Raw genomic sequence first — 26,514 nt, forward strand, 5'->3', positions numbered from 1 at the left:
AAAAAGTCCCAATAAAGCTGTAAACAATGAAGAGAAAGAAATCCCTCCCTTCCCCCCAACAAAAATTGGGAGTTCTTACCAGAAGGAGGATGAATTAATGCTGGGTGACCCCAAAATCAACAAACATCCAATAAATACAGGTTCCCACTTCCTGGACTGCCTGTCCCCTCTTTGGCTAGTTAACCCTACTCATTTTTAGATTCCAGTCCAACTATCCCTTCATTATAGAAGCCTTCCCTCACCTTCACAAGGAAGTTTAAAGTTTTTTCTATTATTTCTTGGCACTATAATCTCCCCTTCACAGCACTTGCCACTGTTGTAATTTTACTTTCTTTTGTGAATCTCTAAATTACAACCTTCCTTCCCAGTTGGCCAAACAATCCATGGAAACAGAGCCCATATCTGTATGGCTTACTATGAAAACTCCAGGGCCTAGCACAGTACCTGGCAAAGCAAAGACACTCCACAAACATTCATCTAAAGATGTTTATTTTTCCAGTGATGAATTATGCCACTCCCTCCTTGAAAGCAAAAGTTGGATTTTAAACAAATTTTTTCCAATTCATACATAATTTTCTTAATATTAACAATAATGCAGCAAATAGGAGCCCATTTACACATAAAGAAACTGAAGCACAGGGAATTAGGGAATTTGTTCGAAAATCACATACCTGGTAAATGATCATGGGGGATACAAACCTGGGTCTGTCTTCCAAATGCAGTTCAAAATTACTATACGGTATTGCCTCTCACCTCTACTAGTTATCTCCACTAGTTATCTTCTAGTTACCTCCTTTCAAAGCAGCTAGCTTGATTTTAAAGTCACAGCGGTCTTAGAGGTAAAACTTATTCATCTGTAAAACTGGTTTTCAAATACAGTTATTTACATGACCGTAAATTTAGACATGCCATAAAAGTTAGTTTGGTTTGTAAAATACTGGTCCATGGAGAAAATAAAACACTCTGGGCAGGTACAATCTGACAGAGCATTATAAGGCTTACCAACCACTTTGCTTTTCTGTCATTCATGATCAATGATACTGAACATTAGCGAAGGAACAGAGATTAGTGGAGATGTAATCATAAGATAACCTCCCTAAATATCATCTACAGATTATAAAAAGCATTTTGACTTATCTAAAAAGGCTTCACCATTTCAGCGTGATTTCTCAGTAATGATGAGAGGTTGAAAAAAAACTCAAAGAATGATTTCAATACCCAGAACTTATTAGAGAAGGGACAGAGAAGAGATCAGCCACTGGGGAACACAGATCTCGACCAGAGAAGGAAAGCAAAACATGCAAATAATAATAAGAATGCTTCTTCAGGTCAGCCACAACAATGAGATAGCCAAGATGCCTGTGAGGAGATAGTAAAGAGATAGTAAGGCTATCATTTTCTCTTTTATTATATGCAGGAGTTGCCAAACCTGTTTAACACATGATTATATATAACAGCAGCAATTGCTATTTGATGGTCACAGTGGAGCACTCTGAAGGTCTCATATTTTGTGAGAGGGAGAGAGAAAACAAACTAACCAGATTAGGGAACTAAGTCATCTAATATGTCTTCTAGATAGAGAGAACTTGACTGACGTGGCTTTATGTATTTAATGAATGAGAGGTTCTGCCAACTCCTGGATCCTCTGAGAACATTGTGTTTTCAAAGCAGCTTGCTTGACTTTAAAGACATCCAGATCATAATATACAATATGCACAGGAGTCCTGAAATGGGCAAAAAAATAATAATTCAAACTGAAATAAGATGAACAGAAAATGGAACTAACATTTCTCAAGCATCTACTATGAGTTAGGTGCTGTGATTTTATCCCATTTTATTTTCATAAGCATGAAACAGGTTTCATGACCTCTCCTATATAAAGAAATAAAAAGTTCATGGAGATTATAAGAATGATCCATGGTCCAATCCAGATTCAGGTATCTGTCAGATTCCAAAGCCTTTGCTATTTCCACAGAAAGTAAATTCTGGAAATTTCTCAATAACTTGGCAATGTTAAAACAAGCCAGAAAGCACCCTGATGAGCTTAAAGAAATCAAATATTTAAGTTTCTACCTTTAGAACCTTAAGACCAAATAATAACTTTGTTACTAGGATAGAACCTTGAGCACTTGATCTTACTCTTCCCTTTCCTTTGTCAATGAACAAAGAATGAGAGTCATTTCATTTGATATTGAAACTTTGTAAAGGAAAAATACATTACAAAGACTTAAAAATATTTTTTTCTGTAAGAACTAACATATTTTCTGTTCCCTGAACTGAAAATTCTACAACTTTTTCAGTGTCTCCTAGGTTTTCCTAATGATGATTAAAAAGAGTGATCAGGTATTATCCCCTGAAGGAACAAAATAAACTGAAGTTCAGGCAAGGTAAGAGGTCTTCTGGGTATTAAAATGGCTGAATAGGAAGGCAAGCTGGAAACCTCCTCCCAAAAGCACATAAAAGAGGAAAACAGAGCAAATTCACTTAAACCTGAAAATGACCTGAAGACTGCAGAACAGACCCCCTACACCTGAGGAAGAAGAGAGGACCACATAGAAAAGAGCCAGAAAGCAAAACAGAGACATTTAATACAAAGGAAGAAACATAGAATCCCTGACAAAATAAGCAGGCAAAGGAATTTGATCCAGTAAGAACTATAAGACAGAACCCCAGAAAGAGGGTTAAATGAAACAGAGAGCACCAATCCTTTTGATAAAGATTTCAAAATAAAAGTCATAAACATGCTCATGGATTTACAGAAAAGTATGCAAGATCTCAGGGAGGAAGGACTTCAACAAAGAGATAGAAAACCTGAAAAATATCCACTCAGAGCTGAAGAGCACAGAATTTGAAATGAAATATACAATGGAAGGATGTAATAGTAGGTTAAATCATGTAGAGGTGATGGTAAGTGAAAGAGAATTTAGAAAATGGGAAAACAAAAAAGCTGAGGAACAGAGAGAAAAAAGGATCCCTAGGAATGAAAGAATAAGACAGCTATGTGACCAATCCAAATGAAACAATATTCACATAATAGGGGTACTAGAAAGAGAGGAGAAAGACAAAGGGATAGGAAGTCTCTTTAAGGAAACAATTTTTGAAAACTTCCCTAATCTGGAGAAGAAAATAGACACTAAGGTTATGGAAGTGCAGAGATCCCCTAACAAAAAGAACCCTAGCAAGACAACATCAAGACATATAGTTAAAATGGTAAAGATCAAGAATATGGAGAGAGTGTTGAAAACAACCAAAGAGAGAAAAAAGATTACTTATAAAGGAAATCCATCAGGCTATAAGCAGACTTCTTAACAGAAGCTTTTCAGGCAACTCTCTTCAGAAGAGAGTAGCATGATGTATTTAATATCATGATGAAACATGATGAAACAGAAGGTTCTCCAATCAAGAATCCACCAACAGGCAAGATTATCATTTAAATTTGAAGCAGAGATTAAACAATTTTCATATAAACAAAAGTGGAAGGAATTCGCCACTACTGAGCCAGTCTTACACATATGTTAAAGGGATTGCTGTAGATGGAAATGACCCTAAGGTTAAATAGCTTTCACCAGTGAAAATAAATCTATAGTAAAGGTAGTTGATGAACTAAATACCAAGCAAGTATGAAATTAAAACCAAAGAAAAAATCAACTATACACAAAATCAGTCAAGGATACACAAGAGTACAGATTATGACATCTAATACAAAAAATGTGGAGGAGGAAAAGGAAGAAAGAAAAAAAGTACCCTTATATTGTGTTTGAAATAGAGTAATCAGTAATTTAATACAGACTACTATATAGTAAATAAGCTATTGTTGAACCTTTGGTAACCACAAAACTAAAGCCTACAATAAATACACACACAGAAAAATAATAAATAAAATTAAAAGAGAGAAATCCAATCACAACACTAAAGAAAACCATCAAATGACAAGAGTATAAGAGAGGAAGAATCAGACAGGAACTACAAAAACAACCAGAGAATAATAATGTATTATTCCTACCTACCAATAACTATCTTAAATGTAAATGGAATGAATGCACTAATCAGAAGACACAGAGTGGCAGAATGGACAAATAAACAAGACCCATCTATATGCTGCCTGCAGAGACTCATTCCAGATGCAAAGACATATACACACTAAAAGTGAAAGAATGGAAAAAAATATTCCATGCAAATAATAGGGAGAAAAAAGCAGAAATAGCAGTACTTATATCAGACAAAATTGATTTCAAAACAAAGAAAGTAACAAGAGATAAAAAAGGACATTACATAATGATAAAGGGGTTAGTCCACACAAGAGGATATAACCATTATAAATATTTATTCACCTAACATAGGAGCACCTAAGTATGTAAAACAAATACTAACAGAATTAAAGGAGAAAACAGATTGGAACACCTTCGTTTTAGGAGATTTTAAAACACCATTCACATCAATAGATCAGTCAGGCAGAAAATAAATAAGGAAACAGAGGCACTGAACAATACATAATATTAAATGGACTTAACAGACAGCTACAGAACATCCCATCCAAAAGCAGCAGGATACACATTTTTCTCAAGTGTACATGGAACGTTCTCCAGAATAGATTACATATTAGGCCACAAGAAGAGCCTCAGTGAATTAAAAGAGATTGAAATTGTATCAAGCAGCTCTCAGACCACAGTGGTAAAAAACTAGAAATAAATTACATAAGAAACAAAAAGATCTATAAACGCATGGAGGCTAAACAGCATACTTTTAAATAATCAATAGATCAAATGAACAAATTGAAAGAGAAATCAAGCAATACATGGAAAAACAATGAAAACAAAAACAAAACAGCCCAAAATCTGTGAGACGTGGCAAAGGAAGATCTAAGAGGAAAGTACATAGCAATACACACTTACCTCAAGAAACAAGAACAATCCCAAATAAGTAGTCTAAAATCACAACTAAAGAAACTAGAAAAAGAACAAATGAAACCCAAAGTCAGTAGAATGATGGACATAATAAAGATCAAAGCAGAAATACATAAAATTGAGAAGAATGAAACAAAAAAAATCAATCAAAACAGAAGCTGGTTCTTTGAGGAAATAAAAAATAGATAAAGCCCGTCCTGGAAGCCAAGATGGCGGCATGAGTAGACCAGCAGAAATCTCCTCCCAAAACCACATATATTTTTAAAAATACAACAAAGAAAACTCTTCCTAAAAGAGAGACCAGAAGACACAGGACAACAGCCAGACCACATCCACACCTGTGAGAACCCAGCGCCTCGCGAAGAAGGTAAGATACAAGCCCCGGCCCAGCGGGACCTGAGCGCCCCACACCCCAGCTCCCGGCGGGAGGAGAGGAGTCAGAGCAGGGAGGGAGAGGGAGCCCAGGACTGCTAAATACCCAGCTGCAGACATCTGCACCAGAGTGCAGACACAGTGCATGTGTGAGGTGCTGGAAACTAGGGAAACAGGACAGAAAGACCTGTGAGTGGGTCCCTGCAGATGTTGCACTCGGGACATAGAAGAGCGAGTGCTTTTTGGAAGTCTTAAAGGGACAGGGACCACTCAGCCAGAAGGACACATCCTGGGACACAGTCCAGCAACAGGGAATCTGGGGATTTCTGGGCACTCTAAACCCCTGGGCAGCAGGGAGCATGGAGGCCCCTCATGGAGATAAATAGCATCCCGGCCATTCACCCTCCAATGCGGCTCCACCTTATTGGAGCAGCAGCCCGAGGCAGGCCACACCCACAGCAACAGCAGAGATAAACTCCATAGCAGCCACTCAAGAATCAGCAGACCTTTCTGCGTGCAGCTGCCCAACACAAGCCACTAGAGGTTGCTGTTCTCCCAGGAGAGGAAGGCCACAAACCAACAAGAAGGAAGTTCTTCCAGCCGTCACTCGTCCCAGCTCTGCAAACTATCTCTATCACCATGAAAAGGCAAAATTACAGGCAGACCAAGATCACAGAGACAACACCAGAGAAGGAGACACACCTAACCAGTCTTCCTGAAAAAGAATTCAAAATTAAAATCATAAAAATGCTGACGGAGATGCAGAGAAATATACAAGAGCTAAGGGATGAAGTCCGGAGGGAGATTACAGATGCCAGAAAGGAGATATCAGAAATGAAACAAACTCTGGAAGGATTTATAAGCAGAATGGATAACATGCAAGAGTCCATTGATAGAATAGAAACCAGAGAACAGGAATGCATAGAAGCTGACATAGAGAGACATAAAAGGATCTCCAGGAATGAAACAATATTAAGAGAACTGTATGACCAATCCAAAAGGAACAATATCCGTATTATAGGGGTACCAGAAGAAGAAGAGAGAGAAAAAGGGATAGAAAGTGTCTTTGAAGAAATAATTGCTGAAAACTTCCCCAAACTGGGGGAGGAAATAATCGAACAGACCACAGAAATACACAGAACTCCCAACAGAAAGGAAACAAGGAGGACAACACCAAGACACATAACAATTAAAATGGCAAAGATCAAGGACAAGGAAAGAGTTTCAAAGGCAGCTAGAGAGAAAAAGGTCACCTATAAAGGAAAACCCATCAGGCTATCACCAGACTTCTCAACAGAAACCTTACAGGCCAGAAGAGAATGGCATGATATATTGAATGCAATGAAAGAGAAGGGCCTTGAAACAAGGATACTGTATCCACCACGATTATCATTTTAATATGAAGGAGGGATTAAACAATTCCCAGAAAATAAAAAGTTGAGGGAATTTGCTTCCCACAAACCACCTCTACAGGGTATTTTAGAGGGACTGTTCTAGATGGGAGCACACCTAAGACTAAACAGATGTCACCAGAGAAAATAAAATAACAGCAAAGAAAGCAGACCAACAAAATACTAACTAAAGGCAAAAAATAAAATCAACTACCCACTAAAAGCAGTTAAAGGAAACACGAAAGAGCACAGAATAAAACAATCAACATATAAAGAATGGAGGAGGAGGAATAAGAAGGGAGAGAAGAAAAGAATCTCCAGACAGTGTATATAACAGCTCAATAAGCTAGCTAAGTTAGGCAGTAAGATACTAAAGAAGCTAACCTTGAACCTTTGGTAACCACGAATCTAAAACCTGCAATGGCAATAAGTACATATCTTTCAATAGTCACCCTAAATATAAATGGACTGAATGCACCAATCAAAAGACACAGAGTAACAGAATGGATAAAAAAGCAAGACCCATCTATATGCTGCTTACAAGAAACTCACCTCAAACCCAAAGACATGCACAGACTAAAAGTCAAGGGATGGAAAAACATATTTCAGGCAAACAACAGAGAGAAGAAAACAGGGGCTGCAGACTAGTACCAGACAAAACAGACTTCAAAGCAAAGAAAGTAACAAGAGATAAAGAAGGATATTACATAATGATAAAAGGCTCAGTCCAACAAGAGGATATAACCATTCTAAATATATATTCACCCAAAACAGGAGCACCAGCACATGTGAAACATATACTAACAGAACTAAAAGAGGAAATAGAATGCAATGCATTCATTTTAGGAGACTTCAACATGCCACTCACCAAAAAGGATAGATCCACTGGGCAGAAAATAAGTAAGGACACAGAGGCACTGAACAACACACTAGAACAGATGAACCTAATAGACGTCTATAGAACTCTACATCCAAAACAAACAGGATACACATTCTTCTCAAGTGCACATGGAACATTCTCCAGAATAGAACACATACTAGCTCACAAGAAGAGCCTCACTAAATTTCAAAAGATTGATATTCTACCAACCAACTTTTCAGACCACAAAGGTATAAAACTAGAAATAAATTCTACAAAGAAAACAAACAGGCTCACAAACACATGGAGGCTTAACAACATGCTCCTAAATAATCAATGGATCAACGAAGAAATTAAAAGACAGATCAAGGAATATATGGAAACAAATGACAACAATAACACACAGCCCCAACTTCTGTGAGACACAGCGAAAGCAGTCTTAAGAGGGAAGTATATACTAATCCAGGCACGCTTAAAGAAGGAAGAACAATTGCAAATGAATAGTCTAACAGAACAATTATCGAAACTGGAAAAAGAAGAACAAACGACGCCTCAAGTCAGCAGAAGGAGGGACATAATAAAGATCAGAGAAGAAATAAACAAAATTGAGAAGAATAAAACAATAGAAAAAATCAATGAAACCAAGAACTGGTTCTTTGAGAAAATAAACAAAATAGATAAGCCTCTAGCCAAACTTCTTAAGAGAAAAAGAGAATCAACACACATCAACAGAATCAGAAATGAGAATGGAAAAATCATGACAGACTCCACAGAAATACAAAGAATTATTAAAGACTACTATGAAAACCTATATGCCAAAAAGCTGGAAAACCTAGAAGAAATGGACAACTTCCTAGAAAAATACAACCTCCCAAGACTGACCAAGGAAGAAACACAAAAGTTAAACAAACCAATTACGAGCCAAGAAATTGAAACGGTAATCAAAAAACTACCCGAGAACAAAACCCCGGGGCCGGACAGATTTACCTCGGAATTTTATCAGACACACAGAGAAGACATAATACCCATTCTCCTTAAAGTGTTCCAAAAAATAGAAGAGGGAATACTCCCAAACTCATTCTATGAAGCCAACATCACCCTAATACCAAAACCAGGCAAAGACCCCACCAAAAAAGAAAATTACAGACCAATATCCCTGATGAACGTAGATGCAAAAATACCCAATAAAATATTAGTAAACTGAATTCAAAAATATATGAAAAGGATCATACACCATGACCAAGTGAGATTCAACCCAGGGATGCAAGGATGGTACAACATTCGAAAATCCATCAACATCATCCACCACACCAACAAAAAGAAGGACAAAAACCACATGATCATCTCCATAGATGCTGAAAAAGCATTTGACAAAATTAAACATCCTTTCATGATAAAAACTCTCAGCAAAATGGGTATAGAGGGCATGTACCTCAACATAATAAACGCCATAAATGATAAACTCACAGCCAACATCATACTGAACAGCGAGAAGCTGAAAGCTTTTCCTCTGAGATCGGGAACAAGACAGGGATGCCCACTCTCCCCACTGTTATTTAACATAATACTGGAGGTCCTAGCCAGGGCAATCAGACAAAACAAAGAAATACAAGGAATCCAGATTGGTAAAGAAGAAGTCAAACTGTCACTATTTGCAGATGACATGATATTGTACATAAAAAAACCCTAAAGACTCCACTCCAAAACTACTAGAACTGATATCGGAATACAGCAAAGTTGCAGGACACAAAATTAACACACAGAAATCTGTGGCTTTCCTATGCACTAACAATGAACCAACAGAAAGAGAAATCAGAAAACAACTCCATTCACAATAGCATCAAAAAGAATAAAACACCTAGGAATAAACCTAACCAAAGAAGTGAAAGACCTATACCCAAAAACTATAAGACACTCTTAAGAGAAATTAAAGAGGACACTAGCAAATGGAAACTCATCCCATGCTCTTGGCTAGGAAGAATTAATATAATCAAAATTGCCATCCTGCCCAAAGTAATATACAGATTTGATGCAATCCCTATCAAATTACCAGCAACATTCTTCAATGAACTGGAACAAATAATTCAAAAATTCATATGGCAACACCAAAGACCCCAAATAGCCAAAGCAATCCTGAGAAGAAAAAATAAAGCAGGGGGGATCTCACTCCCCAACTCCTGAGGCACCAAGCATATTCTTCCCCTGCTTTTTCTTTAGTCGTTCACTTTAAACAAGGTATGTTTTGCTTTGATTATAGGATACTCACATGGATGGACAGCTACATGTAAGAGAATGAAACTGGACTACTGTCTAACCCCATACACAAAAGTAAATTTGAAATGGATCAAAGACCTGAATGTAAGTCATGAAACTATAAAACTCTTAGAAAAAAACACAGGCAAAAACCTCTTAGACATAAACATGAGTGACCTCTTCTTGAACCTATCTCCCCAGGCAAGGAATACAAAAGCAAAAATGAACAAGTGGGACTATATTAAGCTGAAAAGCTTCTGTACAGCAAAAGATACCATCAATAGAACAAAAAGGTACCCTACAGTATGGGAGAATATATTTGTAAATGACAGATCCTATAAAGGCTTGCACATGATATGGACCTTTCTGAGCAGGAATGTAAATTGAAATGCAAATTAAAACTACTATGAGGTATCACCTCACACCAGTAAGGATGACTGCCATCCAAAAGACAAACAACAACAAATGTTGGCGAGGTTGTGGAGAAAGGGGAACCCTCCTACACTGTTGGTGGGAATGTAAATTAGTTCAACCATTGTGGAAAGCAGTATGGAGGTTCCTCAAAATGCTCAAAATAGACTTACCATTTCACCCAGGAATTCCACTCCTAGGAATTTACCCTAAGAATGCACCACTCCAGTTAGAAAAAGACAGATGTACCCCTATGTTGATCGCAGCACTATTTACAATAGCCAAGAATTGGAAGCAGCCTAAGTGTCCATTAGTAGATGAATGGATAAAGAAGATGTGGTACATATACACAATGGAACATTATTCAGCCATAAGAAGAAATCAAATCCTACCATTTGTAACAACATGGATGGAGCTAGAGGGTGTTATGCTCAGTGAAATAAGCCAAGTGGAGAAAGACAAATACCCAATGATTTCACTCATCTGTGGAGTATAAGAACAAAGGAAAAACTGAAGGAACAAAACAGCAGCAGAATCACAGAACCCAGAATGGACTAACAGGTACCAAAGGGAAAGGGACAGGGCAGGATGGGTGGGTAGGGAGGGATAAGGGAGGGAAGAAAAAAGGGGGTATTATGATTAACATGCATAATGTGGGGGGTGGGAGAAAGGGGAGGGCTGTACAACACAGAGAAGACAAGTAGTGATTCTACAACATTTTGCTATGCTGATGGACAGTGACTGTAATGGGGTTTGTGGGGGGAACTTGGTATAGGGGAGAGCCTAGTAAACATAATATTCATCATGTTTGTAGATTGTTAAAAAAAAAGAGAAATAAAAGGGGGATTACTCCCTGATAGGATAATACTAACTGCAAATCAACAATTAATGCATGCTTTACATATCCTTAATTTTGATCTTTCAAAGGGTGTCAGATGATCAGCTACGGAAGTACGTTTTTCTGATAATATTCCTTTCTCTTAAAAAAAAAAGCAGTTCCTGTGTGGTGATCTCCAATAGGTTCTTCACAATGGTATAAATGTCATATCAAAGTGTGGGCAAAGGGTTTGTTTGTGTTCATTCAGAGGATCAAAGCCTAATTTGGCTACGCAGAAAACGAATTAAGATAAGATATGAAGAAGAACTTCCAACATCAACATCCTCTGGAAGGGTCATTCCAGAAGATAAACATCAAAAAACTTCAACAAGGATCCTGGCGCTGTTGCAGTTGTAGCTGCAGTCATCCCACCAGTTCCTGGACTTGCCATTGGAATGAAGGAGATATCTAAGCTGGCCTGTGCATACAGTAAAACAACAAATTTGACTGGATCTATACTGTCGAAACTCAACCAAGAATTAGGAGAAGTGCAAGTTGCAGTGCTCCAAAATCATGTGACTATAGACTATCTACTGTTAAAAGAACATATGGGATGTGAACAGTTCCCAGGAATGTGTTGTTTTAATTTGTCTGATTTTTCTCAAACTATTCAAATTCAGTTAGACAATATACATCATATCATTGATAAGTTTTCACAAATGCCTAGGGTACCAACTGGTTTTCTTGGTTTCACTGGATATGGCTGGTAATTGTAGGTCTGCTTTTGTTATGTAGCTGTATTACTACTATGTTAATGTATGTGTGCAATTTAATTAGTAGTTTAAAACATATACATGACTATGTTACTCTACAAGAAGATATGTCAAAGAAATAATCAATATTCCCATGTTTTCTTCCATCTGCTACTTCTATAGCCTTTCTTCTTCCTTCCTAATTACAACCCTTTAGTAGATTTAGTGCCTCATATTGAAAATTACCGAGTATCATAATTCTTCCAAGTGGTTAAGATACCTCAAGACAAATGCTGGGCATAGAAGCCACAGGGCATAAATCTGCAAAGAAGTAAAAAGCTAACCTTTTCAAAGAATATTGCTTCTCTCTCACTTACCAACTTTACATTTCCCTGTATGGCCCCGGAAGATGACTGGTTAGCCAGAGACAGGTAAGATTCCTCAAGAGAGGAACAACCTAAGACAGGCACAGTTGCAGGGGGGCCATCAGGAGAGAAATTGGGGACCAACAGAGGAGAGGCTTAGAACCTCACCCCCCCCCTGTTTTGAGAGAAATCTTCTGCATCCGTGGATGTTTTATTGCCCTTGTCTAGCTTGGATTAATACTTACTCTATAGGCACACACCTGATCATCTACATTTGCCCTCTTACAGCACTAAATTATGTTTTCTGCCTTTATCTTGCATCTACCTACCACTTCAGCATTTCATTTAAAAAAATAATAATCATAATAAGGGAGAAATGTCGGATTCACATATAAATCAAGTATAAAAATCAAACGAATAATCATATCTGACTTGATTGTTTATAGATCATGATGCGTGATCAAAACTGAAAGTTTCTGTGATATGAATGCCCTTGCACTGTTCACCATGTAAGAACTTATTCACTATGTAAGATGTTGTTCACCATGTAAGAACTTGTTTGTTATGCTTCAGAAGATTGGAGACTGTTGAGATATAGGCTTGGGGTTGATTAATGACTGTGCATTGAGTCCCTATACAGAATTTTATTGTTGTTAACAACCATTTGATCAATAAATATGAGAGATGACCTCTCAAAAAAGAAAAAAGAAAAAAGAAGAAAAAGATAAAGCCCTACCCAGACTTATCAGGAGAAAAAGAGAGTGTACAAATATAAACAGAATCAGAAATGAAGATGGAATAATCACAAAGAACACATTAGAAATAAAAAGAAGTATTAGAGAATACTATGAAAACTTATATGCCAATAAATTGGACAACTTAGAAGAAATGGACAACTTCCTAGAAAAATACAACGTTCCAAGACTGCCCCAGGAAGAAAGAGAAAATCTGAACAGACCAGTTACAAGCAAATAAATTGAAAAAACTACCTAAAACAAAACACCTGGATCAGATGGCTTCACAGCTGAATTTTATCAAACATTTAGAGAAGAACTAATGCCCATCCTTCTTAAAGTATTACAAAGAGTAGAAGAGGAAGGAATACTTCCAAACTCATTCTATTAAGCTATTATCACTCTAATACCGAAAGCAAAGACACCACAAAATAAAATTACAGACCAATATCCCTGATGAACATAGATGCAAAAATACTCAACAAAATATTAGCAAGCTGAATTCAAAAATACACCAAAAAGAGCATCCATCATGACCAAGAGGGATTTATTTCAGGGATGTGAGGATGGTACAATATTTGAAAATCCATCAACATCAGCCACCATATCAACAAAACAAGGACAAAAACCACATGATCGTCTCAATAGATGCTGTAAAAGCATTTGATGAAATTCAACATCCATTCATGATAAAGCTCTCAACAAAATGGGTATAGAAGGCAAGTACCTCAACCTAATAAAGGCCATATATGACTGACCCACAGCCAACACCATACATAACACTGAAAAGCTGAAAGATTTTCCTCTAAGACTGGGAACAAGCCAAGGATGCCAACTCTCCCCACTTTTATACAATATAGTACTGGAGGTCCTAGCCATGGCAATCAGACAACACAAAGAAATAAAAGGCATCGAGATTGGTAAGGAAGAAGTTAAACTGTCCCTGTTTGCAGATGACATGATATTGTACATAACAAACCCTAAAGAATTCACCCCAAAACTACTAGAACTAATAAGTGAATTCAGTAAAGTTGCAGGATACAAAATTTACAAATAGAAATCTGTTGCATTCCTATATACTAACAATGAATGAGCAGAAAGAAATCAGGAAAACAATTCCTTTTATACTTGCATCATAAAGAATTAAATACCTAGGAATAAACCTAACCAACAAGGTGAAAAACCTATGCCCTGAAAACCACAAGACACTCATGAGAGAAATTAAGGATGACACCAATAAATGGAAATACATAACACATTCCATTCTCTTGGGTAGGAAGAATTAATATTGTCAAAATGCCATCCTACCTAAAGCAATCTACAGATTCAATGCAATCCCTATCAAAATTCCAACAGCATTCTTCAATGAACTAGAACAAATAGTTCTAAAATTGGTATGGAACCACAAAAGACCCCAAATAATCAAAGGAATCCTGAAAAGGAAGAACGAAACTGGGGGGATTACTTTCTTTACAAATCTATTCCTAATTGTGTCACCATCATTTCTCCCCTGGATTACTGAAACTGACTCCTAACTGGTCTTCCTGCAGCCATTTTTGCCCACGTATGATCCAGCTGTCCACAAAGCAGTTACTGAGGGGAGGGGGACTGTTGAACCACTGATGTACATTAGATAAAATTTAAAATTTTTATCTAAGAAGAGGTCTTCTAAATAGTAAATAGGAATTAGAGGCAATTTCTTCTTTGTTGGGTGTATTTTCTCATTTATTTAAATAGGTCATACATGCACATGATGGAAAAACATTGAAAAATACAAAAGCAAAAAAGCCGACTTACTGAAAAATTAGTGTTCTCCCATCCCAGTTTTCTAGACACCCAAAAGTAACCACTGTTACTAGCTTCTTGTATATTCTTGAGATATTATGGGCACATGCAAACAAATTTGTGTATGTATTTGTGTATATATTTCTTATATAAACTGCAATGTGTTCTATGCTCTGTTCTTTAATTTGTATTAAATAATAATATATGTTAGAAAAATAATCCCATATCTATACTTACAGAGTTGTCTCTTGGATCTAAGTTTCAATACTAGTCCACTAACCTAGTGTTAACATGTAAGATATTTTTGAAAATTTCTTGTACTTCTACAATTCTTTTCACTGGCTTTATTGGGTCAAGTTTCCCATCTCTCTAGTACCCCCAGCCTTTCTTGTTCCACTTTAGGCACAAATGGACATACCTTTTATTTGGATTAGCTAGTTCTTGAATTCTGGGAGATGGTTTGGAATGGAGAGCAGCATAAGATACTGGCCAACAAGTATCACGGGCAGGTAAATAATCTTGATGAATAGGTCTGGCCTTAGCCAGAGCTATTATTTGAGGGCTAGGTTTGGTTAGCAAGGCAGCATGGGATATCTACAGCAGAAACAAAAACACACAAAAATATATCCCATTAGATTACATGGATTCCAGTCCAGCTTTTCAGGAATTTACTGTTAAGCTGAAGATAAGGAGGAAATGGCACTGTTACATACTAAGTGATAAACATGAATGCTGATTTGAAGAGTGATAACCTCAGCAGGAGGGAAGGCTCATTCAGCCCTGCCACCTGTAAACATGATAAGGGGAGAGCTCTTTTTGTTCTTAATTATATTTGTCCTTTGGAAACTGGACCCCATGATCACAAGTCCTCATATTTACAGTGAATTTCAGTGGCTCTCTTCTAACTGGAAGAGATAAGAAAAAGAAATCAAAGGTCAAAAGAGGAAAGGCAGAATCCATAACAATATTGTACAACGTCCCCAAGTCCCTCTTCACTATTTTAACTGTGGAAATGTGTTCACATTACATGGTCTTCTATTCAAATTACTTGTATTACATCTCAAAACTTAACACAAGACTTTGAGGGGGAATAGAATCAATAATTGGAGATAAAATAGGGTTTTAACTATTGGCGGAAAAATAATACACAAAGTATGCTCTAAATCCTCTCTTGTGTTTATAATGACAATAATTCTAACACTAAGTGTTTTACATGTATAAATTGATGTATTCTTCACTTGGGGTATCTTTTTTATTTCTCTTTCACTAATGAAGAAACCAAGATACTATGAAGTTCAGCAATTTATTTAAGTTTATATAGATAGTGACAGAGTTGGGATTCAAAACTAAGGTTCTATCTGTATAATACTATGAAGAACTAATTAAGCATTTCCAATGAATAAAGCTTTGTCTCCTATCAGGCTCTGGGAAAATCAAAGAAACATATGACAACCACTGCCTTCAATTAAGGCTTATAATCAAAAAGGAAATAAAACAATCACTCATTACATCAATTCATTAAACAAATATTTCTTAATTATACTATGTAAGACACAACAAAGTTAATAATAATAAAATGCTTCCTTTCCTTTAAGTAATTTTCAGCTTGGAAGAAACAATAGACCTATAGGTAAGTAATTAAGATTATTTAACACCCATAAAAGAGAATAAAGTATTGAGAGATATAGTAGGAAGAGTGGAAAAATCCAAGGATTCTTTTTTCAGGGATAAAGAGAAATTAGAATGGACCTTGAAGGAAGGATCAGATTTTGGCAAGCAGAGGGTGAAGGAAAGTTGAAGGGAAGAAGATAGAAGGGAGAATCTGCACATGGAGGCAAGAGAACACAGAACAGAGTGTCTCTGGCTACACAGGGAGATCAGACTTGTAAATGCACCTGAAACTAGATTAGAAGTGGGGAAGCAGCATCTTTCATAGTCAACAAAGAACCACCAAATCTTTTCAGTGGAGAGGAAGCATGATCAGAACTAGAGATAAACCTGTCAGACATGTATGAAAATGACTGAAGCAGGGAGGCAGGAAGCTGAGAAGACAATAAAACGTTATGGCCAAAAGAAGAGAAACACGGGTACACATACCTTACCCTCATTCTAAAATATGTTTTTGAAATACAATGATTTAAGCAAAATGATGCTTGTACAAGAATAGACCAATGTAAACAAATAGAGGAATTCTGAAATATAATCTAGTACTGTGGTTCACAATTTTTTGGTCCAGAGCTCCTTTACACTCTTAAAAGTAGGTGAGGGTTCCCAAAGACTGAGACATTTAAGAAAGTTTCTTATTTCATCTTTAAAAAAATAAACCCATTACATGTTAATATAAAGATTTTTATGACAAATAACTATATTTCACAAAACAAGAACAAAATTGTGACAAGACTGGTATGTTTTTTTTAAAGGTATCATTGATATACAATTGAGACAGGGTTCATGGGCTTAGACAGAATAGAGAGAGGGCCTCCAGGAAAAGCAACACAGGATATTTACAGTCAGAGCAATGTAACTACATGTGAGGAAACCCCCTACCAAAACTTTATGTTAAACATTAAGCTCTAGAATAATTCTTCAGTGAGATCAGTTGATACTCCCCAGATAAAGGAAAGTAGCCCATGTTTTTATTATGCTAATCATTTGTAATCATGTGTAAGATTCACTTTAGCATGCTAAAAGGGACTTAATGTCTCATCAAGGACAAACATCCTAGGATCATTTTTAATAAGTCCACACCCTAAGCCCTTTATCAGTTCCCAAAAATCCTCAACTGCCTATAAATCCCCTAGACAATGCACCACCCCAGTCCCCTCCTGGAGTAAGCCAGGAGCCCTGTCCTCTCACTGTATCTCTCAATAAAAGCCCCTCCCTGGCTCTCCTACCTTGGGTGTTTGCTAAGTTCATTCTTCAACTCCGCAAACAAGAACTCCGGCATCACAATCTTATGAAGGTTTCACATGAGCAACATTGTGATTACAACATTCACCCATATTATCAAGTCACCCCCAATATTCCATTGCAGTCCTGTCTGTCAGCACAGTAAGATGCTATAGAGTCACTACTTGTCTTCTCTGTGCTATACTGTCTTCCATGTGAACCACATACATTATGTGTGTTGATCATAATGCCCTTTAATCTCCTTCACCTCCCTCCCTATCTGCCCTCCCCAGTCTCTTCCCTCTGGTAACTGCTAGTTCCTTCTTGGAAGGACTGGTATGTTTTCCATTTCTGCAAATCTCTTTAATATGTGGCTTAAGAGGATACTGTTGTTTTGGTTGAAGTATGTGAAGAAAATCTAGTCTCACTCAGTGGTTAGAAAAGATAAGTGGATTTTAACAGCCTTTTCAGATAATTGTGGATATTCTTCTTTGATACTACAATAAAACTTGACAAGTAGTAGTTTCTTAAATATTAGTTGCAATTGATCTGAAACTATGTCAAAAAACTTTTCATACTCTGTTCCTTAAAATCCCATTGGTCTTTCTTGAACATTGAATGAACCTTTTACTCATGCATGATTTTGAACTCAATTACTTAAAAGGGTTCAGGGAACCTTTATATATACCAAGGTCACATTATTTAAAATTGTTGCCTTGGAATAAATAACACTGTGGTATATAAAAACTGTGGCAGTGAATAAATAAAGCTGGAACAATAGTAGGGAGGAGGATTCTTACCTTAATTTTATATAAATATATAAGTTAAATGGACTGAGGAATTAACTATCCTAAAAATAAAAAGAAATCACAAAAATATTACAAGAAAATAGAGGTGACCAGCATGCTAATAAATGTTTAACACAGCTAGCTCCTCAGAGAAAAAAGATGGATTAGTAGTGCTTGCTAATTCCTACGGTGCAAAAATTCCCACCATGGCCAATTTCAAACTACCCAAGTGATGTCACTAAATGTAAAGTTAGGAAGATACAGGCACCATGAGCTTTTGTGAGCCAGTACAAGCACACCACTGAAGGTGATTTCTGATTTTGGGGGGAAAAGGTTTTCTAAGATAAAGCAATGGTAGAAACCTCCAAGGAATAAGACTAGTAAGTTTGACCATACATAAAATTTTAACACTTTAAATAACCTCTAAGTAACAAAAACAAAATTAAAAGGAAATTAGGGGCCTCTATACTAGATTATATTTTCAGTAACAGCTTGTTTTGAACTAATGCTCTTGCTGATAACAGTTACAGACTCTGAACAAAACATTAAAAAAAACTCTTTGAAAGCACTGGAAAGCAATCAAAAGGTACTGGAGGCAGAAGCCAGAGAAGATGACTCTTGAAAGAAGGAAAGCAGTTCTTTCTCATCCATTCCTGGTCAATTAGGAGAGAAAAACAAGGTTGGTGTCTGAGCTTGGTGGAAGGGAGAAGGCACAGTGGCCCATGGCAGCACCTTAGGGCCAAAGTATTAACAGAAAGGTCAACCCAGTGAGAGGGCTTGAGATATCACAGATTCAATATGAGATATCAGAGTCCAAGCAGGGTAAGAAGGGAGTTCACTTGCAAAGGGGCATCTTCATATGGATTGTAAGAGCCTGAGAGGGCAAGAGACCCAGTGCACAGAGTAAGAACTCACATGGAAGAATAAATGGGCAGCAGTGGAGAATGATTATACACAAAGTATGTGTGTGTGTGTGTGTGTGTGTGTGTGTGTGTGTATTAAGAGTAATAGTAGCCAGGTTTTTAACTTTGAGAGAATAGCATTAAAAATATGGAAAGGGGGGGCGGAGCCAGGATGGTGGCGTGAGGAGAGCAGTGTAAATCTCCCAAAACCACATAGATCTATGAAAATCTAACAAAGAAAACGCTTCCTAAAATAGAGACCAGAGGACACAGGACAACATCCAGACCACATCCACACCTGCAAGAACCCAGCGCCTCGTGAAGGGGGTAAGATACAAGCCCCGGCCCGGCGGGACCCGAGCGCCCCTCCGCCCGGCTCCTGGGGGGTTGAAAGAAACCGGAGCAGTTTTTTTTTTTTTTTTTTGCGAGTGCTTTTTGGAAGCCCTAAAGGGACAGGGACCCCAATACCAGTGAAACAGGCCAGCAAGACCAGTGAGTGGGTGCCTGAGACCGGCGCCTGAGGACAAAGAAAATCTCGCATTTTTCCCAGGACTGGGGAGGCAGGGCGGCAGGACTGGTGAGCGGGTGCCTGAGACTGGCGCCTGGGGACAGGGAAAATCACGTTTTTCCCTTTTTTTTTTGGCGAGTGCTTTTTGGAAGCCTGAAGGGGACAGGGACCTCAATGCCAGGGAGGCAGGGCAGCAGGACCAGTGGGCGGGGGCCTGAGACCGGCACCTGAGGACGGAGAAACTTGCGTGCTTTTCCCTTTTTTTTTTCTTTTTGGTGAGTGATTTTTGGAAGCCTTAAAGGGACAGGGACCCCAATACAGGGAAACAGGGCAGCAAGACTGGTGAGTGGGTGCCTGAGACCGGCGCCTGGGGACAAAGAAAATCGCGCATTTTTCCCAATACTAGGGAGGCAGGCTGGCGGGACCGGTGGGCGGGTGCCTGGGGCCGGTGCCTGAGGACAAAGAATATCGCGCGTTTTTTCCTTTTTTTTCTTTTTGTTGGCACGTGCTTTTTGGAAGCCTTAAAAGGATAGGGACCCCAATGCCAGGGAGGCGGGGCGGCAGGACTGGTGAGCGGGTGCCTGGGACCGGCGCCTGAGGACAAAGAAAATTGCACGTTTCTCCCCTTTTTTTTCTTTTTGGCGAGTGCTTTTTGGAGGCCTTAGGGGGACAGGGACCCCAGTGCCAGCGAGGCAGGGTGGCAGGGCCGGTGGGCAGGTGCCTGGGACCGGCGCCTGGGGACGGAGAGGGTCGTGCGTTTTTTCCTTTTTTTTTGGCGAGTGCTTTTTGGAGGCCTTGGAGGGATGAAGACCCCAGTGCTAGGGAGGCAGGGCGGCAGGACCAGTGGGCGGGTGCCTCGGTCGAGCGCCTGAGGACAAACAATATTGCTAGTTTCCCCCCCCTTTTTTTTTTTGGCGGGTGCTTTTTGGAAGCCTTGAAGGGACAGGGACCCTGGTGCAAGGGAGGCAGGACCGGTGAGCGGGTGCCTGGGACCGGCGCCTGAGGACAAAGAAAATCACGCATTTTTTTCCTTTTTTTTTTTCCCTCTTTCATTGTTGCTGTTGTTCTTTTGGTTTGGAGAGTGCTTTTTGGAAGTCTTAAAGGGGCAGGACAGGACACTTAGATCAGAGGCAGGGAATCTGGGGATCTCTGGGCACTCTAACCCCCTGGGCAACAGGGAGCACAGAGGCCCCTTACGGAGATAAATAGCCTCCCGGTCACTCCCCCTCCAAAGGGGCTCCACCATTTTGGAGGAGCAGCCCCAGCCAGACCATGCCCACAGCAACAGTGGAGATAAACTCCATAGCAAACAGGCAGGTAGCAGAAGCCCTGTCTGCACACAGCTGCTAAGCATAGGCCACTAGAGGGCGCTATTCTCCCAGGAGAGGAAGGCCAAAAACCAACAAGAAGGAAAGCTCTTCCAGCGGTCACCCATACTAGCTCTGCAAACTATCTCTATCACCATGAAAAGGCAAAACTACAGGCAGACAAAGATCACAGAGACAACAACTGAGAAGGAGACAGACCTAACCAGTCCTCCTGAAAAAGAATTCAAAATAAAAATCATGAACATGCTGACAGAGATACAGAGAAAAATGCAAGAGCAATGGGATGAGATGCAGAGAAAAATGCAAGAGCAATGGGATGAAGTCTGGAGGGAGATCACAGATGTCAGGAAGGAGATTCACAGAAGGGAAACAATCACTGGAAGGATTTATAAGCAGAATGGATAAGATGCAAGAGGCCATTGAAGGAATAGAAACCAGAGAACAGGAATGTATAGAAACTGACATAGAGAGAGATAAAAGGATCTCCAGTAATGAAACAACAATAAGAGAACTATGTGACCAATCCAAAAGGAAGAATATTCGTATTATAGGGGTACCAGAAGAAGAAGAAAGAGGAAAAGGGATAGAAAGTCTCTTTGAAGAAATAATTGCTGAAAACTTCTCCAAACTGGGGGAGGAAATAATCGAATAGACCACGGAAATACACAGAACCCCCTACAGAAAGGATACAAGGAAGACAACACCAAGACACATAATAATTAAAATGGCAAGGATCAAGGACAAGGAAAGAGTTTTAAAGGCAGCTAGGGAGAAAAAACGTCACCTATAAAGGAAAACCTATCAGGCTAACATCAGACTTCTCGACAGAAACCCTACAGGCCAGAAGAGAATGGTATGATATATTTAATGCAATGAAAGAGAAAGGCCTTGAATCAAGGATACTGTATCCAGCATGACTATCATTTAAATATGATGGCAGGATTAAACAATTTCCACACAAGCAAAAGCTGAGGAAATTTACTTCTCACAAACCACCTCTACAGGGCATCCTACAGGGACTGCTCTAGATGGGAGCACTCCTAAAAAGAGCACAGAACAAAACACAACATATGAAGAATGGAGGAGGAGGAATAAGAAGGGAGAGAAGAAAATAATCTCCAGACAGGGTATATAACAGCTCAATAAGTGAGCTAAGTTAGGCAGTAAGATACTAAAGAAGCTAACCTTGAACCTTTGGTAACCACGAATCTAAAGCCTGCAATGGCAATAAGTACATATCTCTCAATAGTCACCCTAAATGTAAATGGACTTAATGCACCAATCAAATGACACAGAGTAATAGAATGCATAAAAAAGCAAGACCCATCTATATGCTGCTTACAAGAAACTCACCTCAAACCCAAAGACAAGCACAGACTAAAAGTCAAGGGAAGGAAAAACATATTTCAGGCAAACAACAATGAGAAGAAAGCAGGGGTTGCAGTACTAATATCAGACAAAATAGACTTCAAAACAAAGAAAGTAACAAGAGATAAAGAAGGACACTACATAATGATAAAGGGCTCAGTCCAACAAGAGGATATAACCATTCTAAATATATATGCACCCAACACAGGAGCACCAGCATTTGTAAAACAAACACTAACAGAACTAAAGAGGGAAATAAACTGCAATGCATTCATATTAGGAGACTTCAACACACCACTCACGAAAAAGGATAGATCCACCGGGCGGAAAATAAGTAAGGACACACAGGCATTGAACAACACACTAGAACAGATGGACCTAACAGACGTCTGTAGAACTCTACATCCAAAAGCAACAGGATATACATTCTTCTCAAGTGCATATGGAACATTCTCCAGAATAGACCACATAGTAGCCCACAAGAAGAGCCTCAGTAAATTCCAAAATATTGAAATTCTACCAACCCATTTTTCAGACCACAGAGGTATAAAAGTAGAAATAAATTCTACAAAGAAAACAAAAGGGCTCACAAACACATGGAGGCCTAACAACATGCTTCTAAATAATCAATGGATCAATGAACAAATCAAAATAGAGATCAAGGAATATATAGAAACAAATGACAACAACAACACAAAGCCCCAACTTCTGTGGGATGCAGCAAAAGCAGTCTTAAGAGGAAAGTATATAGCAATCCAGGCACACTTGAAGAAGGAAGAACAATCCCAAATGAATAGTCTAACATCACAATTATCGAAACTAGAAAAAGAAGAACAAATGAGGCCTAAAGTCAGCAAAAGGAGGGACATAATAAAGATCAGAGAAGAAATAAACAAAATTGAGAAGAATAAAACAATAGCAAAAATCAACGAAACCAAGAGCTGGTTCTTTGAGAAAATAAACAAAATAGATAAGCCTCTAGCCAAACTTATTATGAGAAAAAGAGAATCAACACAAATCAACATAATCAGAAATGAGAATGGAAAAATCATGACAGACTCCACAGAAATACAAAGAATTATTAAAGACTACTATGAAAACCTATATGCCAAAAAGCTGGAAAACCTAGAAGAAATGGACAGCTTCCTAGAAAAATACAACCTCCCAAGACTGACCAAGGAAGAAACACAAAAGTTAAACAAACCAATTACGAGCCAAGAAATTGAAACGGTAATCAAAAAACTACCCGAGAACAAAACCCCGGGGCCGGACAGATTTACCTCGGAATTTTATCAGACACACAGAGAAGACATAATACCCATTCTCCTTAAAGTGTTCCAAAAAATAGAAGAGGGAATACTCCCAAACTCATTCTACGAAGCCAACATCACCCTAATACCAAAACCAGGCAAAGACCCCACCAAAAAAGAAAATTACAGACCAATATCCCTGATGAATGTAGATGCAAAAATACTCAATAAATTATTAGCAAACAGAATTCAACAGTATATCAAAAGGATCATACACCATGACCAAGTGGGATTCATCCCAGGGATGCAAGGATGGTACAACATTTGAAAATCCATCAACATCATCCACCACATCAACAAAAAGAAAGACAAAAACCACATGATCATCTCCATAGATGCTGAAAAAGCATTTGATAAAATTCAACATCCATTCATGATAAAAACTCTCAGCAAAATGGGAATAGAGGGCAAGTACCTCAACATAATAAAGGCCATATATGATAAACCCACAGCCAGCATTATACTGAACAGTGAGAAGCTGAAAGCATTTCCTCTGAGATCGGGAACCAGACAGGGATGCCCACTCTCCCCACTGTTATTTAAAATAGTACTGGAGGTCCTAGCCACGGCAATCAGAGAAAACAAAGAAATACAAGGAATCCAGATTGGTAAAGAAGAAGTTAAACTATCACTATTTGCAGATGATATGATACTGTACATAAAAAACCCTAAAGACTCCACTCCAAAACTACTAGAACTGATATCAGAATACAGCAAAGTTGCATGATACAAAATTAACACACAGAAATCTGTAACTTTCCTATACACTAACAATGAACCAATAGAAAGAGAAATCAGGAAAACAATTCCATTCACCATTGCATCAAAAAGAATAAAATACCTAGGAATAAACCTAACCAAAGAAGTGAAAGACTTATAGTCTGAAAACTACAAGTCACTCTTAAGAGAAATTAAAGGGGACACTAACAAATGGAAACTCGTCCTATGCTCCTGGCTAGGAAGAATTAATATGGTCAAAATGGCCATCCTGCCTAAAGCAATATACAGATTTGATGCAATCCCTATCAAATTGCCAGCAACATTCTTCAATTAACTGGAACAAATAATTCAAAAATTCATATGGAAACACCAAAGACCCTGAATAGCCAAAGCAATTCTGAAAAAGAAGTATAAAGTAGGGGGGATCTCACTCCCCAACTTCAAGCTCTACTACAAAGCTATAGTAATCAAGACAATTTGGTACTGGTGCAAGAACAGAGCCACAGACCAGTGGAACAGATTAGAGAATCCAGAAATTAACCCAAACATATATGTTCAATTAATATTTGATAAAGGAGCCATGGACATACAATGGCAAAATGACAGTCTCTTCAACAGATGGTGCTGGCAAAACTGGATAGCTACATGTAGGAGAATGAAACTGGACCATTGTCTAACCCCATATACAAAGGTAAACTCAAAATGGATCAAATACCTGAATGTAAGTCATGAAACCATTAAACTCTTGGAAAAAAACATAGGCAAAAACGTCTTAGACATAAACATGAGTGACCTCTTCTTGAACATATCTCCCCAGGCAAGGAAAACAACAGCAAAAATGAGCAAGTGGGACTACATTAAGCTGAAAAGCTTCTGTTCAGTGAAGGACACCATCAATAGAACAAAAAGGAACCCTACAGTATGGAAGAATATATTTGAAAATGACAGATCCGATAAAGGCTTGACGTCCAGAATATATAAAGAGCTCACACGCCTCAACAAACAAAAAACAAATAACCCAATTAAAAAATGGGCAGAGGAACTGAACAGACAGTTCTCTAAAAAAGAAATACAGATGGCCAACAGACACATGAAATGAGGCTCCACGTCACTAATTATCAGAGAAGTGCAAATTAAAACTACAATGAGGTATCACCTCACACCAGTAAGGATAGCTGCCATCCAAAACAACAACAACAAATGTTGGCGAGGCTGTGGAGAAAGGGGAACCCTCCTACACTGCTGGTGGGAATGTAAATTAGTTCAACCATTATGGAAAGCAGTATGGAGGTTCATCAAAATGCTCAAAACAGACCTACCATTTGACCCAGGAATTCCACTCCTAGGAACTTACCCTAAGAACGCAGCAATCAAGTTTGAGAAAGACAGATGCACCGCTATGTTTATCGCAGCACTATTTACAATAGCCAAGAATTGGAAGCAACCTAAATGTCCATCGGTAGATGAATGGATAAAGAAGATGTGGTACTATACACAATGGAATACTACTCAGCCATAAGAAGTGGAAAAATCCTACCATTTGCAGCAACATGGATGGAGTTGGAGAGTATTATGCTCAGTGAAACAAGCCAAGCAGTGAAAGAGAAATACCAAATGATTTCACTCATCTGAGGAGTATAAGAACAAAGGAAAAACTGAAGGAACAAAACAGCAGCAGAATTACAGAACCCAAAAATGGACTAACAGGTACCAAAGGGAAAGGAACTGGGGAGGAAGGGTGGGCAGGGAGGGATAAAGGGGGGGAAGAAGAAGGGGGTATTAAGATTAGCATGTATGGGGGGAGGGAGAAAGGGGAGGGGGGGCTATACAATACAGAGAGGACAAGTAGTGATTCTACAATATTTTGCTATGCTTCTGGACAGTAACTGTAATGTGGTTTTTATGGGGGACCTGATATAGGGGAGAGCATAGTAAGCATAATATTCTTCATGTAAGTGTAGATTAAAGATTAAAAAAGAAAAAAGAAAGAAAGAAAGAAAAGGGGGATTACTCCTTGATAGGATAAAACTATTGGTAAATCAAAGATTAACACATGCT

At 38.4% G+C, this 26,514-nt stretch overlaps 1 protein-coding gene across 1 annotated transcript in view; it reads right to left on the minus strand.

The window, feature by feature from the left end:
• Positions 1 to 540: 540 nt before the first annotated feature.
• Positions 541 to 26,514, minus strand: part of SPMAP2L (sperm microtubule associated protein 2 like) — a 103,420-nt gene continuing 77,446 nt past the window's right edge. The window contains exons 4-5 of the mRNA XM_073238081.1: positions 15,062 to 15,237; positions 541 to 1,724 (exon numbers count right to left, since the gene is read on the minus strand). Coding sequence (XP_073094182.1) covers positions 1,610 to 1,724; positions 15,062 to 15,237 — 291 coding nt within the window. The 3' untranslated portion in view covers positions 541 to 1,609. The remainder of the gene's footprint in view (positions 1,725 to 15,061; positions 15,238 to 26,514) is intronic.

The sequence above is a fragment of the Manis javanica genome, chromosome 5 (genome assembly GCF_040802235.1).
Source record: "Manis javanica isolate MJ-LG chromosome 5, MJ_LKY, whole genome shotgun sequence".
In the NCBI taxonomy this organism is placed as follows: domain Eukaryota; kingdom Metazoa; phylum Chordata; class Mammalia; order Pholidota; family Manidae; genus Manis; species Manis javanica.